The following is a 16,474-nucleotide window of genomic DNA, read 5'->3' as shown; positions in this document are numbered from 1 at the left end:
TATATACAATGGAATATTACTCAGCCATAAAAAGGAACGAAATTGAGTCATTTGTTGAGACGTGGATGGATCTAGAGACTGTCATATAGAGTGAAGTAAGTCAGAAGAGAAAAACAAATATCGTATATTAACGCATGTATGTGGAACCTAGAAAAATGGTACAGATGAACCGGTTTACAGGGCAGAAGTTGAGACACAGATGTAGAGAACAAACGTATGGATACCAAGGGGGAAAAGCCGTGGGGGGTGGGGATGGTGGTGTGATAAATTGGGAGATTGAGATTGACATGTATACACTGATGTGTATAAAACATGTATACACTGATGTGTATTAAACTGATGACTAATAAGAACCTGCTGTATAAAAAAATTAAATTAAATTAAAAAAAGAATGCTAGGGAAATAAAGTTATTGCTAGTATCATTACTATATCCACTATGTGCCTTCTAAGTGCTCATCTTGAGATAACGTTTTATGTCTTCTAGGCTTCTAATGCGTTAAATTAAGTGGTATGCCTTTAAAAGTTATTCACTACTTGGGGACAGTAAGTAGTTTTTCAAACCAGGAATAAGAAAACATGTAGTTTTTATCCACTTAAATAACCATAAAAACTGCCCAGGAGAAACATCCTGCTGCACTGGCAAGTCTCAAATAGCCACATCTTTTCTCCAATTGGTTTTAGATCCCCTGAAGTATCTCCCTCTCCAATGAAATACTCGTTCAACATTGTTAGAACATATTATTGTCATTAAACATTTAGAGAGTGATTTAATTAACTGTGCAACTCCCATGCCAATACAGGTTTGTCTAGAAGCACTCATTAATGCTAGTATATGAAATGTGTCTTGGTTTCCTGAGAAATGGTGGGAGAACTCACACTTTGCTCCCTAGAAAAGAAGCAATGTCTCTGTTCATTCTTTGACTTTAAACAGTTCCAGTGGGAAAACCCTGGGCTTGATTTCACTGATATGATGCACTGTGATGACTGGTAACATATTGTAACTGTGAGAGAGTCTGAAATACCATCAACACAATCTGCCTTGCCTCAGGATGACGACTCCTTGAATGGCTCATGTAAGTAACCAAAATCTATAATGGAAATCCAAAAACCATTTGCCAGACAGTAAGGAGAGAAATTCCTTTAATCTGTACTGGGTATATGCTAGAACAAAATATCAAAATTTTAAATAAAAATGGAATCAGTATTACTGACTTTTCCTTCTGCCTCAGGCTCCCATACGGTTTGGCAAGGCAGTTACTGATGCTGCCCTTACAGAATTTTGATATTTTGTTCATCGCGAATTTTTGCCTTGATTTTGATTTTTTTTAAATATTGCATTGAAATATTAATTTTGATCATCGAGTCTTTTGGACCCTATAAATCATGCACCTGAAGGAAGTGCCTCACTTGATTTACCCTAGACCCAGCCCTGGTTAGAAGGGAATATCTCACTTTCATTGTACCTTTTTCTAACAGAACCTCTAGACACCTCAACCATCTTGCCCACACCCATAAGCAGCTCAATGATACAGAGCCCAGTGGAGAGAGATGGAGTTGGCCAACTTCCTAACTGTCAAGCAGAAGGCCACGTACGATCATCTTACCTCTCGGTGCCAAATTGGATTTGTGGTGTTACTGATGATAGTAGACCTCCTCTCCTGCCCATGGTGGGCGCAAGTGGGGAAACTGCTCTTCTTCCCTGGCTGAATCGACATCTTAAGATAAGGGTCAGGATTGAAGAACATCCCTTTCTTTAGCCCAACTGCCCGAAGATCTTTAAAGAAAGAAAGAGAGGAGGAAGGAGGGAGGGAAAGAGAGAGGGAGAGGAGAGGGACAGAAGGAGAAAAGATTCACATATCTTGATTAGAACAAGCAGCTCAACGACAATTTGTTCTTAAATAATCACACAGGAAGCTCGAAACAGAAACTATTTGGTAAAACAACAAAGTTATTCACACTATGATTGCTTAGGTAAGTGAGGACAAGTGGGTTATGACTAGTTCCAGCAGAAAGTCTCCTAACAGGCTGCAAAATGAAGCCAAACTTTTACTACCACCTTATACAACTAAAATGACTTTTCCTGGGAAACGTTTTGAGCCTAACACGTACATCATCTTCACCCCCTTTTCCTATGTGGCTTGGCAGCTAGCATTTCACACAATGTCTTGAGAGAAACCCTTAGTAAATAGTGTGTTAAAAAAGAAAACCAATATGTTCCTTCATGAGAGAAAAGTGAATCTTCTATATACACATATGAGATGCACTGACTTAAGTTTAATTGGGGATGAAACCTAAGAGCACACATTCAGTTGTGCCATATTTAAAACGTCATACATATTCTACAAACGAAATGAATGTTAGGGGAAATAAAAGGAGGCCAGAAATATTTCTAAACTTTGAATGCTATCTGCTATATTAAATAATTGTAAGGTTATTTTTTCAATAGGCTGTTAAGTAAATTAAGTATTTGATGAATGTTCCATAACTCATCTTAGAGTCACCACTTGTTATTTCATACTATGCGAGCTGCTAAAAGTTCTGGCTAAAGTCTGGTTAGTGAAGAGACTAAAACTTTTAAAAATGGTCAAGCTGAGGGATACAAAAACGTCAGGAAATAAAGCTGGCTTCACTGGATCCTCAATGCCTTTCTGAGAATATCAGTTTGAATAAGGTTGCCCTGGGAGTTAAATGATGTCGAAAGCTTCCGGGAGAACAGACAGCCTCTAGGTAACTTTATGCAGTTATGATCAGTGTAGGGAAGTCCTGACCACTGGTTCAGAAAACAATTCTGTGGATGGCCTCTGAATCCTCCAAGACCTTTGGATTACCCAAATGAGCTGGGGAAGAGACCCTATAGAGTAACCCCACATTTTAGGAGGTCACCAGGGTCATCCTACTCAAGCCCATTCCTGAAACACAAAGTCTTTCTTAGAAGGACAGAATTGGCCTGGGGTTGCCCATAGAACCATACTCCCTGGAGGAGGTTCACCAATGACCAACAAGAACTTGTGGCCTAGATAACATGTGATGAAAACAGACCAGGACTGTCTAACGACTCATAACTGGCGGTAGCGGGAGACAGTCTAATATGTCAGAAAAGATTTAAAAATTCAAGCAAGAGGACCTTATGTTAAGAACACTGCATCAAATATAGTAAGATCTTTGATCTAAAAGCCAGTGGCAGAAGGGAAAGATGAGCAAAGAACTAGACAAGCACTTCAGAGAAGCTGCTGTAATCTCATTAGCTTCACAGTCCCCACCCCTGGCACTTCCTAAACTACGGAGTCATTATTAATACAGTATTTGCATTTTACTGTCAATTTAACAATGCTACATGTTTTCACTTGGCTTTATTTAGCATTAAATGGCTTTGAGAGAAAATGCAATTTACATATTTATTTTCTTACCTTTCTTGATTGTGCTCGCCTCAGACTCAGACAAGAGAATGACATTCTTTAGATATTAAATCTACCTCTCAAGAAGGGATTTCTTTGCAGTAAACAAGGAGTAACATGTACAGAAATGGCTGCCATGACATCTGACAGAGCTAAATTATTCATGCAAAACATTCCTTTGAAGAAAAAGCATCCACCAGAAGATTAAGCCAGAGCAAAGAAAGATGTCACCATTAACCCTTTTCCACAAGGGACATCGTACAAATAAATACAATAAACTACCAATTATTTGTACTCTGATCATTCAGTTCACTTTATCCATCTCTTGCCTCTCTTTTATCTTTTATATATTTTATTGCTCATAAATATCCACATCACCTAATAGACTAAAGAAGGACTCAAAGTCACAAAGGTATGACAGGTTAAATATCCTTCTTACTTGGAGAAAAGGTTTAAGATAGTCATCAAAAAACAGTTTTTTGGGGCTTCCCTGGTGGCGCAGTGGTTGAGAGTCTGCCTGCCGATGCAGGGGACACGGGTAAGTGCCCCGGTCCGGGAAGATCCCACATGCCGCAGAGCGGCTGGGAAGATCCCACATGCCGCGGAGCGGCTGGGCCCGTGAGCCATGGCCGCTGAGCCTGCACTTCCGGAGCCTGTGCTCCGCAACGGGAGAGGCCACAACAGTGAGAGGCCCGCGTACCGCAAAAACAGTTTTTTGTTTTAGCTGTAGAGTTCAATTATTTGTGTCCCTACTTATTCATAGATAATCAAGAGCAGAACATTTGCAGACAGACATTCTACAGTGCTTAAATGCTCTCCATAAATATTATCATCCACTGTCAATATGCAACAACCAGATGAATTTTTTAGAATTACCGTTATAAAATTGCTTTCATCTTCTATAATTTTTAGCCATTTCTATACATCATCTGCAACTAGCTGATCACATGGTAAGAAACAGAGCAGATTTTAGGTAGCAAGCCTCCATGTGTATTGAGGTGGATGTTAGAAAAAGTTGTATATAGAAAAAAAAGGATTTGGCTGTGCCCCAAAGCTTATTTCCTACTTTTTAGGAAAATGTCCTGGGATTTTCAACTTCTACGTGGTAATTCTCCCACGGTGGGTTAATTAACATCCCCTCTGGAGTCAAAATCAATTTGTGTGTGTCATATTTAGAGTGATATTGATCATTTGAAAGCTTAGGGCAATGCTTCTAAACTAAGAAAACCGTGGTATGGTCAAACTAAGTTTTCTGAGCCATGGAGGTTGGCTAATTGTTCCATATCTATAAACGAAGAAATCTATAAACAATTTATCTTCCTGCAACCACCCCAGAACTGTGAAGGTCTAAAGCACAGGTAGCCAACTGAAGTGCTTTCAAAAGAGAGACAGATAAGGCGGGTGGGGAGTAGTATCACAGGCAGTGGTAGTAAGTGCTTTTCTGAAAATCTGGATATTTTCAAAACCCTGAGGGTTCCAACCAAAATATATTTATTGGCCAAATTTGAACCAGTTTACAGCCTCTGAGATTTGTCAGAGAATCAAGGCAAAATGGTTTTCATAGTAAGTGACCTGCATGGCGGGGGAAGGGGAGGAGAAGGAACATGCTAGAACAGACACAGATAGGCCGTGGGCCAGCAATGAACTAACGTGCACACTTCCATTATACGTGATATTCATGCATCATGGACTTGTGTTTTCAAGATCAGCCTTCTAACCCTTACTCTTGAAAATTTCTATTTTCATTTTCTATTTTCATTCATAACATTTTTTTGCAACCAAGAAAAAGTGAATCTAATTTAAATTTTAGAAGCACTACAATAATGGAAAAATGAAGACAAAACATCTTACAGTGATAGACATCTGTTAGACTTGATTTTACATGTATTGTAGTACGGTCGTCTGTTTTACAAGTCCATTTCAAATACTGATTTTCTTAGAGTATTCTTGACTTTATGATTGCCGATTAATTTTTTTAAATCGGTGGCTTTGAAACCTTTTTTGACAGTGATCTATGTGTGAAATACATTTATCTTGAAACCCGTTATACACATACATAGGTGTGTATATTTTTGTGTGTGAAATTTTCAGTTTGTATAAACTGGTGTTCTATGAAAAACATTTCCCTTTGGTGGTTAAACTCTGGCTCTTTTCTATTCTTTTTTTAATTGCTAGTTTCAATTAAATTAATCTTATAAATCACCAATGAGTTCCAACTCACAACCCAAAAAGCAGTGCTTCAGTTGTACGATAAATACACAAAAAAATCAGAATATTTTACTAACCAGAAAATAAACAACAAAAAAGTTGTCTTATCTACTTTTCAATTCTTTATATGTACTCCTTCACAGAAACAGGAGTATCCCTTGGCTTTTTTTCGCTAGTCTCCAAATTTTTCCTTTCTCTAGATGAGGCCAGCACAAATTGTTTTCAGTTATCTAAGCTCTAAGTGGGTTTAGCACATGTTACATTACAGTTTTCTTTAAGTAAGTATACATAGTTATGGTCTTTTCATCACAAGACAACTTGCTAGAAGCTTTCTGAGTTTATATTAATAATCTAATTTTTCATGGTAAGATATATACTTGAATTTCCAGAAGTATTACCAAAAAAACACAAACTTGCTCACATATCATATATGAGAGTGCAGAAAGAAGTGACTATTCGTGCCTTTGAAATTATACACTTTCCAACTGGACATCAGGTTTAAAGACATCCTTACCAGACAACGTAAAGCTAACGAGTTTTCGAGAGTGTTGACTTCCTGAAGCACCTCCTTCCATGCCTTCTGCCCCCATCTGCAGAGAAAAAACACACATGTGAAGTTCCACAGGAATATGGTACCTCTCAACTTTTTTAGGGAAGCACACATATTTGCAAATATGATTTTTGTATCAATGTATTGTATATGCCTTTTCATATGCTACAAATCTTGGAAGTGAGACATAAATGCAGAGTCTCAGAGACTAGAGGAAGGGTCATACCTAAATTTAATCTTTACCCCAAATGTAACCAATATGAGCTTCCAAGTTCCCTGGGATATGAATCAACTTACTTTATGTCCTTTTATTTCTTTGGTAAGAAGATTGGGGCTTCCCTGGTGGCACAGTGGTTAAGAATCCTCCTGCCAATGCAGGGTACATGGGTTTGAGCCCTGGTCCGGGAAGATCCCACATGCTGCGAAGCAACTAAGCCCATGCACCACAACTTAAGCCTGCGAGCCATGACTACTTAAGCCCGCATGCCTAGAGTCCATGCTCCGCAACAAGAGAATCCACCATAATGAGAAGCCCGTGCACCGCAACGAAGAGTAGCCCCTGCTCGCTGCAAATAGAGACTGCCCGCCCACAGCAATGAAGACCCAACGCGGCCAAAAATAAAATAAATAAATATTTTTAAAAAAGAATATAGTTGACATGTAGTAAGCATATTTATATTGCCATTATGGTATTAAAACATTCCCTTAAGTTAAAAATCAAACATCAAATTCCTTCAGATTTATTAGGAAAACCTAGAATAAACTAAACAGGTGATTTACATCAGACTCATCCATATAAATGTAGAATTACCCTCCTTGCTAAATATTTCTGAGTGACCATGTGGATATCCCACCGCCCTTGTAGACTCCTGTTTTATTGTGCTACTGCTACATGGCACATGCTATTACAATTAGCAATAACAAGAGTTTGCAATCCTATTATACTGATTATTGTATTGTAAAGCTTTTTCTAAAAGCTTCTGAGTAAATTATATCTTACTTGAAAGGAGTCATTTACAGACCATAGCAGATTAAGTCTCTCAATTTATGTACAATTAGTGCTCAATTTATGGTACACTAGGAAAAAAGGGTTTCGTGGTCCTCTAAAAAAGAAGTCCAGAACATTGTAAGAGACAGATTTGAAGGCAGAATGTATTTGAATAGTCAAGAAATAGAAACCACATTTTAATTCCAAAGTTTAGATTACACCCTTCCATCTTATCTTTGTGGCTCTCCCCACCTCCCTTAAAAATTATACACCAAGAGATAAAACTTTCACTAATCCAAGCCAAGTTGAGGAACTTCAAAATAAATTCCATTCAAATTTTGAAATATAAATGTCCACTTCCAGGCTTCCCTGGTGGCGCAGTGGTTAAGAATCCACCTGCCAATGCAGGGGACACGGGTTAGGTTCGAGCCCTGGTCCACGAAGATCCCACATGCCACGGATCAACTAAGCTCATGCACCACAACTGCTGAGCCTGCAATCTAGAGCCTGTCAGCCACAATTACTGAGCCTGTGTGCCACAACTTCTGAAGCCTGTGCGCCTAGGGCCTGTGCTCCACAACAAGAGAAGCCACAGCAATGAGAAGCCCATGCACCACAACAAAGAGAAGCCTCTGCTCGCTGCAACTAGAGAGAGCCCGTGTGCAGCAACAAAGACCCAACACAACCAAAATTAAATAAATAAAATAAACATTAAAAAAATTTTCCATTTCCTTCTCTACTTCTTATACCTTAGTCAAAACTATTTTGTGTGACACTTAACTGCTTCCTGATTGTTTCACGTATCATTTGCAATATGCCTAGGGTACCATCCAGGCATCTCTACTTCGTTCCATCTAGATGCACATTGTCCTGCAAGAAGTAACTGAGAAACTCTACAGGCAAGGGAAGAGCAGCCATCCTAATCGTATGGTCTCCTTTCTCACATATCCTTTTGCAATGAATCAAGAATAAAAAAAAGTTATGTCTTCTCTGTCATGCATACTTTGACGTCATTGCCATTCATCAGTGTACACAGTGATATGTGCCACTTGGAACAGGAAATCCTTCGCTTCAGGGACAGATAAAGGCGACCATCACTCACTACCATGTATTGTTTCAACACGGGTTGACAGTATTACTTCTGAGCTTTCCTGGCTTAAATCTATGAAGGGAGTTTATTTAAAAACCTCTCTCTAAACACTGAGTACAGATATGTTTATTATCACTGATGTTCCTATTTCTGGTGATCAGGTGGGTCTTTCCTGGCTTTATTGTCATGAATGATAAAGCTGAATTCTCTGAATATTAGTTCACATGAGCATTTTACCACATTGTTGTAAAGGACACTGTTTATCTGTGAATTCTGTGATAATTGTTTCATATTAGCCTTTTGCCAGACAGTGAATTACATTTTTAAAAGGAGAATTCGAGGGCATTTTCTTTAGTTTCTATAATTTCTTACAACATTTTAAGTAGGCTTTGAATGATGACAGACTATGAATCTTTGCAAAGTCTCCCTGTTCTCACTTGGCATGAAGAGACATCATGTTTTCGGAAGGGGCACATCTCCCTGGGCAGTGTGGTCCATTTGAGGGGAGGCCACGGTTTGTGAGATGCCTGGCACAGGAAGGGCAGCTGTTGCTGAGTGTCTGTCCCAGATGCAGTCTGTACTACCTCTCTATTTGCCACTTTCTAGTCCAGGGGTGTGTGTGTATGGTGAAAGCAGGATGAGGCAGACACAGCGATGCTATCTGGCCAGTTGGGTGCTGTCTCTGCTCTATTTAACCTAGGGATGATGAGTCAGAGGGGTACAGCACAATATAATAAACCATATGTACTTGGTGAGAGCCAACCAACCCAGTGTCATCAAGCATTAAAATGTGGTTGCTACTGCCCAACTATTCTTTGCATCATGGAATGATCCTACTAAATGAGCTTCGTGAATATCGATGTTGTCAGTCAGTACAATATCTACACACAGGTCACATTCCTAGGTGAACATCATGCTGTCATAGAAACACAGTGCTCAGCCCACAGTGAAAGGCCCATTGGCACAACCTCTCAATAGCAGATATAGACCCAACTGTCTCAAGCTTGGTCAGAAATCTATTGACCACCAATTCCATTAGTCAGCCTTTGAACCAAAATATTCTATTATGATTGCCAGTGCTGTATCTATGAAGCTTTTAAGGTGCTCTAAAACCTGTCTGAAGAAAATTAATTATCTACAACTATCCACAGGCTTTGACAGAATAATCGCAATGCAAAATCAATGGAAAAAGATCAATGCTCACCAGGCTGTAAGCTCCCGGCCATCAGTGATATCTGATCATGGAAACTGCTCAAATCCAAGAAAATCTGACTCCAGAAAGTCATGTTTGGAAGCTATTATCTAATTTCACACATAGTTAATTTTCAAACGTTTTATTATCAACAGCCCCACTTTTCTAGTTTTATAATTTTCCTTTTTAGAATATTAATTAGTGTGTTCTAGGGCTTACTGTGACATGGCAGACTTTGTAATCAACAACTGTTATTCTCCTTGTGAACCTTCAAAGTCTTATATAGTAAATGTGGGTTTTTAAAAAATATTCTATACTTTGTTCACTATAATAGGAACTCAAATATAATTCAAATGTGAACAGAGTACTTATTGAAAATTTTGCACATACTGTTCCCTTTACCTAAAATGCTCTTCCCTCCCCCTCTTCACCTAAGTAACTTCTACTCATCCTTCAGATTGTCCCGAGAACATGCCTTCTTCAGGGAAGCTTTCCAAGACCTTCCTGATCAGGATGAATCCTGCTAGTATATGCTCTCATAGCCCCATTTCACTGCCCCTCACAGTAATTATCACTCAAATAAATACAATTCAGTTTAATTGATGTCTCTCTCCCCCACCAGACCAGTGAGAGCAAGGGCTGTGTTTTTGCTTATCATTTCATTCCTAGTGGTGGGTATAATGTCTGGCACTTACTAGGCACCCAATGAATATTTGTTTGAATGAATAAATGAAAGGAAAAGACTGCTTGATATCGTATTGGTGGGCCAGACAATTTCAAAATGCCATCTGCAGAGATTACATTCTGAATTTCAGGGAGTCAACCTGTTCACTTGCTTACTTCCAAAAATGCATGCATCTATAAATGTGTACACACACAATATTAGGAAGATTCTATTTTACGAGAGTCAGTAATTTTCTTCTATACTTTCATGGCCTGATTGTTATAAATGACTTATAAACACTGCAATGATTTATATATCTTGGACTCCATGAATCATCTGAGTTCAACCACCCATGTACAATGGAGTGCATCCTGTGAAGCTGTTAGATTCTAAAGTTAGTTGGTGAAGTGAAAAATCATGAAATTGTGAAAAGTAATTCTTGAGAAAGTACCATGTTGGAAATGGACATACGTTCCTTCAAAAGTCCAGCACAATCAGTTTCCTCCGAAGCTAAGTTAGATATCTCTCTCTTTAATTGAGGACTTGGTGAAAAGGTTGGCTTCTGTTGAGTGGCCACGTGATACCAAACATATGTGTGGTACCTTTAAGCACTACAGTTCAATTGAGCATCAGGAGGGATCCCACACTCTCTCCTGCAGGAACGGCACATTCGTAATCCCCATCTCACACTCTCTTTGGGGTAAAAGTCTGTTAAACTGACTGGTAGGGAGAATCACCCACTACTTAATTTTTTTTTTCTCTCTGAGTTCATGTAAATTAAATTCACAGAAGATGCAAAATGCCATCATTTCCTACCAACTGGCCACCTTGACAAAGTTTAAAAAAAAACCTTCCATGATGGATGGGCACTCACCCATTTCCTTCAAGAATAGGTTCCCTGGAGAGTTGACTATATACAGAATTATTATAAATCAAGCCATATTTTCCCACTGGTTTACATTATGGATTTAGTGAAGCCATTCTGTAAGTTATTTCCTTTCCCAAAACGGCGCCCACACTGCTGTGTGTTTCCTTTGCATTGTTTCCCATAACCCTGCCAGAGCTGCACAGGCAAAAATAGAAACCAAGGCCTCTGGGACTGAGGCTCAAGGAAGCAGCCTGAGGGGCACTCACCATCACAGCGGGGTTCTTCACCGTGATGCAGGGGGTCGTGGCTCGCAGGGCTCCACTAATGCCGTGGTAGTATTTGAAACAGATTTTTATCTCCGCTGTGAATTGATTGGAGAAAAACAGTCATTTAAACACTGAAACAAATCCCTTAGGCATCACCTGAGGAAATCCACCTCTCCACCTCTCCGAAAATCCCACTCAGGACTCTTTGAGCGATCCCTTCCTTTCCAGTCAGAGGCAACAGACTATATCAACTCCTGTTTGATTTTATAGGCTTCTCTGAAAATGTCTAAGAACACCCCAAATATATTAGAAAAACAGTGCACAAAAACAACACGCCAAAATATTAGTGTAGAGATAAGAATAAGACTAGCTACCATTCAGTGAGGAGCTGCTGATGGACCACAGGGCTGCGTCTCTGCCCCCATTGTTACTGACCCCTCATATTTAACTCGGGAGGCAGAAATTCTTGTCCCCATAGAACAGCTGAAGCATTGAGGTTTGCCGAAGATCAAACAAGTAAGAAACGACAGAGTCAGGACTCAAACCCCATCCAATGGGGCTTTGCCCCATTCCAAAGCCTTCACTCCTATCCTCTACAATATAGACAGAATGCAGCTGTCAATGGAAATAAAAAAAGAGCAGACAGAGTATAAAAGATTGCTGTAGGAGACTCTGTGGTGAGAGGGTCTGGGGACCTGACTTAAATGTAGCCACTAGTAGGGATCATATTCTGGAACCACCAGTAAATATATATCTACATCTCCACAGGTGTGGACAGATGTATGTATATATATTGGATATAACTATAGGTGCGTGTGTATGTATATGTATTTATATACTATATAATTTGAACTTGATCAAAAGCAATACAAATGTCAATTACTGTTTTTGGAAAGTAACTACATGAAGCCAACAAGTGTCAAAGATAAAACCCAGAGTCACTGAAATTTCTCTGTATACAGAGCACCTGAGTCACTGAAGTTTCCCTGTGAGATGTCTTTTTCCCAAGGTGTCATTTAATATAGGCAATGACACTGATGGGCAGGCTGCAGAGGAGAGTCCTAGCCTATAGGAGTGGAGTTACCCTCTCAACTGAGTCACCTGGATTATTAAAGTGGGACCACTCGATGTGATTCCCCAAGGAAATTAATCTTGCACTGACTTCCCTGACAGCACCAAGTGGTCTCCTATAGAGTATTTGGTTTGCTTATTTTAAGAAAAAGATACAATGATTGAAGAAAAATCCTACTTTAGGAATTTATATAGGAATATTTAGGAATATTACATATAAAAATATAATATTTCCCATCAATGAAAAAATACTAAATCTCATTAAAAAAAGGTCTATCATGGGTAAAATATCGAGTCTTTCCATTACGTACATTAATCACGAAGCAGTGATTCACAACGAAGGCGGTATCATGAAGTGAAAGATGTTTACCATGCCCAGCACTATGCTAGACAGTGCAAGGGAATCAGAGAGAGGTTTCTGGTCTAGCAGGTGTTAAGATGACAAAATCCAGAAGAGAAGCACTGAAGAGGCAGAGTGCCAGGTGGAAATGTGGAGATCGTGGAAAATATTCCACGTGAGGGCACAGTGGAGTCAGAAAGGTCTCATGAAACAAACAGAACTCAGACCTTCAGCTGAGAAAAATGGGGTTGGAGAGAGTTAGGAGTGAGTGGTGGCAAAAACAGGGAAGCAGGAATGAGCATGCTGGCTTGAGGACCAGCAGGACGACCTCGGCAGCAATTCTAGCTTTACTATGAATTCCCTGGAACCCTACATAAGTGAGTGGAGTGAGCACGAACACAGGTTTTTGGTGATTATGGAAATGTAATAACTATAGATTTGAGTAAACCACTGTCCCATCTGCTTTCCTTCAAGACCAATAGCATGTATTCTGCAAGAACGAAGCTAAGTAACACGTACAAGGCCTGTCAAAGCAGAACAAGCTCGGTGACAGGCGGGAGGACTGAATTCTGCAGGCATGAGCTCATTAGTATCACGTTCTACATGCCGGGAACCAGCAGTGTGTGAATCTGCCTGCAGCAGTGCCTCACAGACCCAGCCAATGGTCAGTCAGTGAGCAGCTTATTTTTCAATAAAGAGAAGTGCATTTTTACAAGACATCTTCCCTCTCGTTAGGATGCCACCTCCTCTTTTCTAATGTTTTAACAGTCAGCGAGGTAAAAGACTAGGAAACAAACAGACCCCAATAAGCATCTGCTTATTTTTATCTGTAGATGTTGCTAGCCAGACCAGCGTTGCTAGCTGACCGTTCTGACTGTTACTTTACTTCTTGCTAAAACAAAAATCTCCAACCCCCGTGATAAATGAGAATCCCTGAAACTATAAGATAAACTCATTCTCATTGTGCACAGCAGATTTTGTGGATATGATCACCAAAAACCGCAGACCTGACAGCTTCACAATGCTTTAAGATTCAGTGTAAAGCCAAGGGGACTTACACAGATCACCAGTTACAAAACCAAATGCATAGGCAGGTCCTGGTCGCCAGAGAGAAAACCCCAGTACCAGACAGAACTAGTTGCTTGCACCTCGACTGTTCAGGAGGACACCAGTGGAGACTTCTGCCCCTAAAATAGAGGAATGTTTCATGCTGAGTGGGAGGTTTCATCTTCACATATCATTTAGTGTTTTAGAAGGTCACTCAAGATTTTAAAAAATGGTGTAACTAAGCAACATCCCCTCTGAGGAAGAGAGAGAAGAGAGAGCAGAATTTTGATGAATGTCCCTGAACATTTTAGTTATGAGAAGAGGTAACTGGGAAGATTACTCAAAAGGGTGGAAAAGAGAAGTTGGTATTCATGCTTCTATTTTAGCTACAATTTTAAACTCTAACTGTAAGAGGAGACCAGAAAGCTATTGCTGAGAAACAGATACAAGAACAGGTGAAAGCAAACGTGGGCGTGATGATGGAGCATCAGATAAGAGAGGAGCCACTGGCCACAGGGCCAGCCCTGCTCACAGGCAGGAAAGATGAAGGATATGGACTAAGGAGCATTCTACCTGACAACGGTTTCTCCACAGCCTGATGTGGCAGCTAATCAGGCCTCAAATTATGGAGGGGGAATACATATAACTATTCCTTTGGATTATAAAAAAAGAAGAGTATTTTCTCCAAAGCAACTGCTTATAAAAACATGTTGCCTTACTGGGAATATACCCAGACAAAACTATAATTCAAAAAGATACATGCACCCCTATGTTCATAGCAGCACTGTTCACCAATAGCCAAAACATGGAAACAACCTAAATGTCCATCGACAGGTGAATGGATAAAGAAGATGTGGTACATATATACAATGGAATACTACTCAGCCACAAAAAAGAATGAAATAATGCCATTTGCAGCAACATGGATGCAACTAGAGCTTATCATACTAAGTGAAGTCAGAAAGAGAAAGACAAATACCATATGATCTCACTTATATGTGGAATCTAAAATATGGCGCAAATGAACCTATCTACAAAACAGAAACAGACTCACAGAGAACAGACTTGTGGTTGCCAAGAGGGAGGGGGGAAGGGAGAGGGACGGTCTGGGAGTTTGGGGTTGGTAGATGCAAACTATTACATTTAGAATGGAAAAACAACAAGGTCCTACTGTATAGCACAGGGAACTCTATTCAATATCCTGGGATAAACCATAATGGAAAAGAATATTAAAAAAGAATGTCTATATGTGTATAACTGAGTCACTTTGCTGTAGAGCTGAGATTGTGACAACATTGTAAATCAATTCTACTTCAATAAAACAAATGTTGCCTTAGAGGCAGTGAACCAGGAGAAGGGTGAGGCCTCCCACATTAACCTTGAAGGACCTACAGTCTGGGCCAGCTCCTGGAAGGAAGAAAGCATTGCCGAGTGGCATCTTCTCTCTCTCAGGTCCCTTCTGAATAGCTGAAGCCAGTCATGAATCACAGAAATATATTTTGGCCCCTTGCAATAATCTTCTGGACACTTTCGTTTATAGAGTTACTAGAAGATTTAGCTGCCTCTATTTAAATGCCAGTAAGACACAGAAACGCTTTTATTTTAAAAATTTTAACTTACCAGCTTCCATTAAATACAAATGAAGAGGTCACCCAGAGCAAGAGCTTGCCAGCTCCACGTCTACCACAGATGGGAGGGTGATGGCTGTCCAAAGACGGCACTTTGTACTTGTTGGGGGTGACTGGGAAGGTAGGAAGAACTTAAACCTGTTCCCAAGTAAAGGGGTTTCTGTAATTGTGTCACTCGGACATTGCATTTTAAAGCAATCATTCTACCATCTGCCTAAAGGAAGAAAAGATTTCCGTGTTTGTACATGAATAAAACACTTCTAGAACGATCACATGAAACTGGTAAAACTGATTGCCTTCAGGGAGGGGAAACTGGTGACTGGGGCATGAAGTTGGGGAGATAATTTACTTTCATTTTTGTGTCTTTTTAACATTATACTCTTTTTGTCTATTATCTGTTCAAAATTTATTTTTAAAAAGCAATCTCAACTCAGCTACATTAACTCTAGGCAATGGTATAAGATTCCAAGCCTTCTCGGAAAAAGGTTCTACAGGCCACTCCCTGCAAGAAATGGTTTTGTTTCAAAGACTGGGATCTTTGAAACACCATCCATCACTTTAAATAGCTACAAGATTCACTTAGGTAGTAGTTAATAGCTTGCTCCCATTTAGAAAATCTGGATTTTCCTCAAGTTTTAGAAGTTGACTATTTTGAACCATAAAGATGGATGGAATGGAAATGTCCTTCTTCCTTTAATCATTTCTGTTTCATTAAAATAATCTAAAAAAAAATCAAGCTAATAGGAATTTATTCAAAAACATGATTTTAACCACTGCCTTTGTGCTTTTATTATATTCTTAATATTATGATTCCTATTGATAAGCTCTTTTATTCAGAGGCCACAAGTTGGGAAAGAGTAAACACATTCTAATTCTCATGCTTTTGAGGAAATTTACCCACATTTCCAGGGACGTGCTCACCTGTTTATACGGTACCGCAGGTTGTCTTCTCTTTAACAAGGGCCAATGCAACCTGAAAGGGCCAGGCCCTCCCCTGCTAAAGCTCAGAAAAACAATCTTGAAAATCAAAGACAGACAATATCAGTATAATGTGGAAGAACCTAATAGGGTTAGAGAAGTAATTGGACCTTGTTTTTCTCATTACTTAGTAATGGCAGGTGGACCAATGTTGGAAAGTAAAGAGAAGTAGAAATAGGCAATAAAAC

At 39.5% G+C, this 16,474-nt stretch overlaps 1 protein-coding gene across 7 annotated transcripts in view; it reads right to left on the bottom strand.

The window, feature by feature from the left end:
- The window catches only part of HECW2 (HECT, C2 and WW domain containing E3 ubiquitin protein ligase 2), a 417,892-nt gene that overhangs the window by 143,048 nt on the left and 258,370 nt on the right, over positions 1 to 16,474 (bottom strand). For all 7 annotated transcript variants that reach the window (XM_060302114.1, XM_060302116.1, XM_060302118.1 and 4 more), the window contains exons 4-6: positions 11,223 to 11,317; positions 6,119 to 6,194; positions 1,606 to 1,775 (exon numbers count right to left, since the gene is read on the bottom strand). In XM_060302114.1, the coding sequence (XP_060158097.1) occupies positions 1,606 to 1,775; positions 6,119 to 6,194; positions 11,223 to 11,317 (341 nt within the window). The remainder of the gene's footprint in view (positions 1 to 1,605; positions 1,776 to 6,118; positions 6,195 to 11,222; positions 11,318 to 16,474) is intronic.

This window comes from Globicephala melas, chromosome 7, assembly GCF_963455315.2.
Source record: "Globicephala melas chromosome 7, mGloMel1.2, whole genome shotgun sequence".
Classification (NCBI taxonomy): Eukaryota; Metazoa; Chordata; class Mammalia; order Artiodactyla; family Delphinidae; genus Globicephala; species Globicephala melas.
The sequence above is the reverse complement of the archived record's forward strand: the minus strand, read 5'-3'. Positions and strand labels throughout refer to the sequence as shown.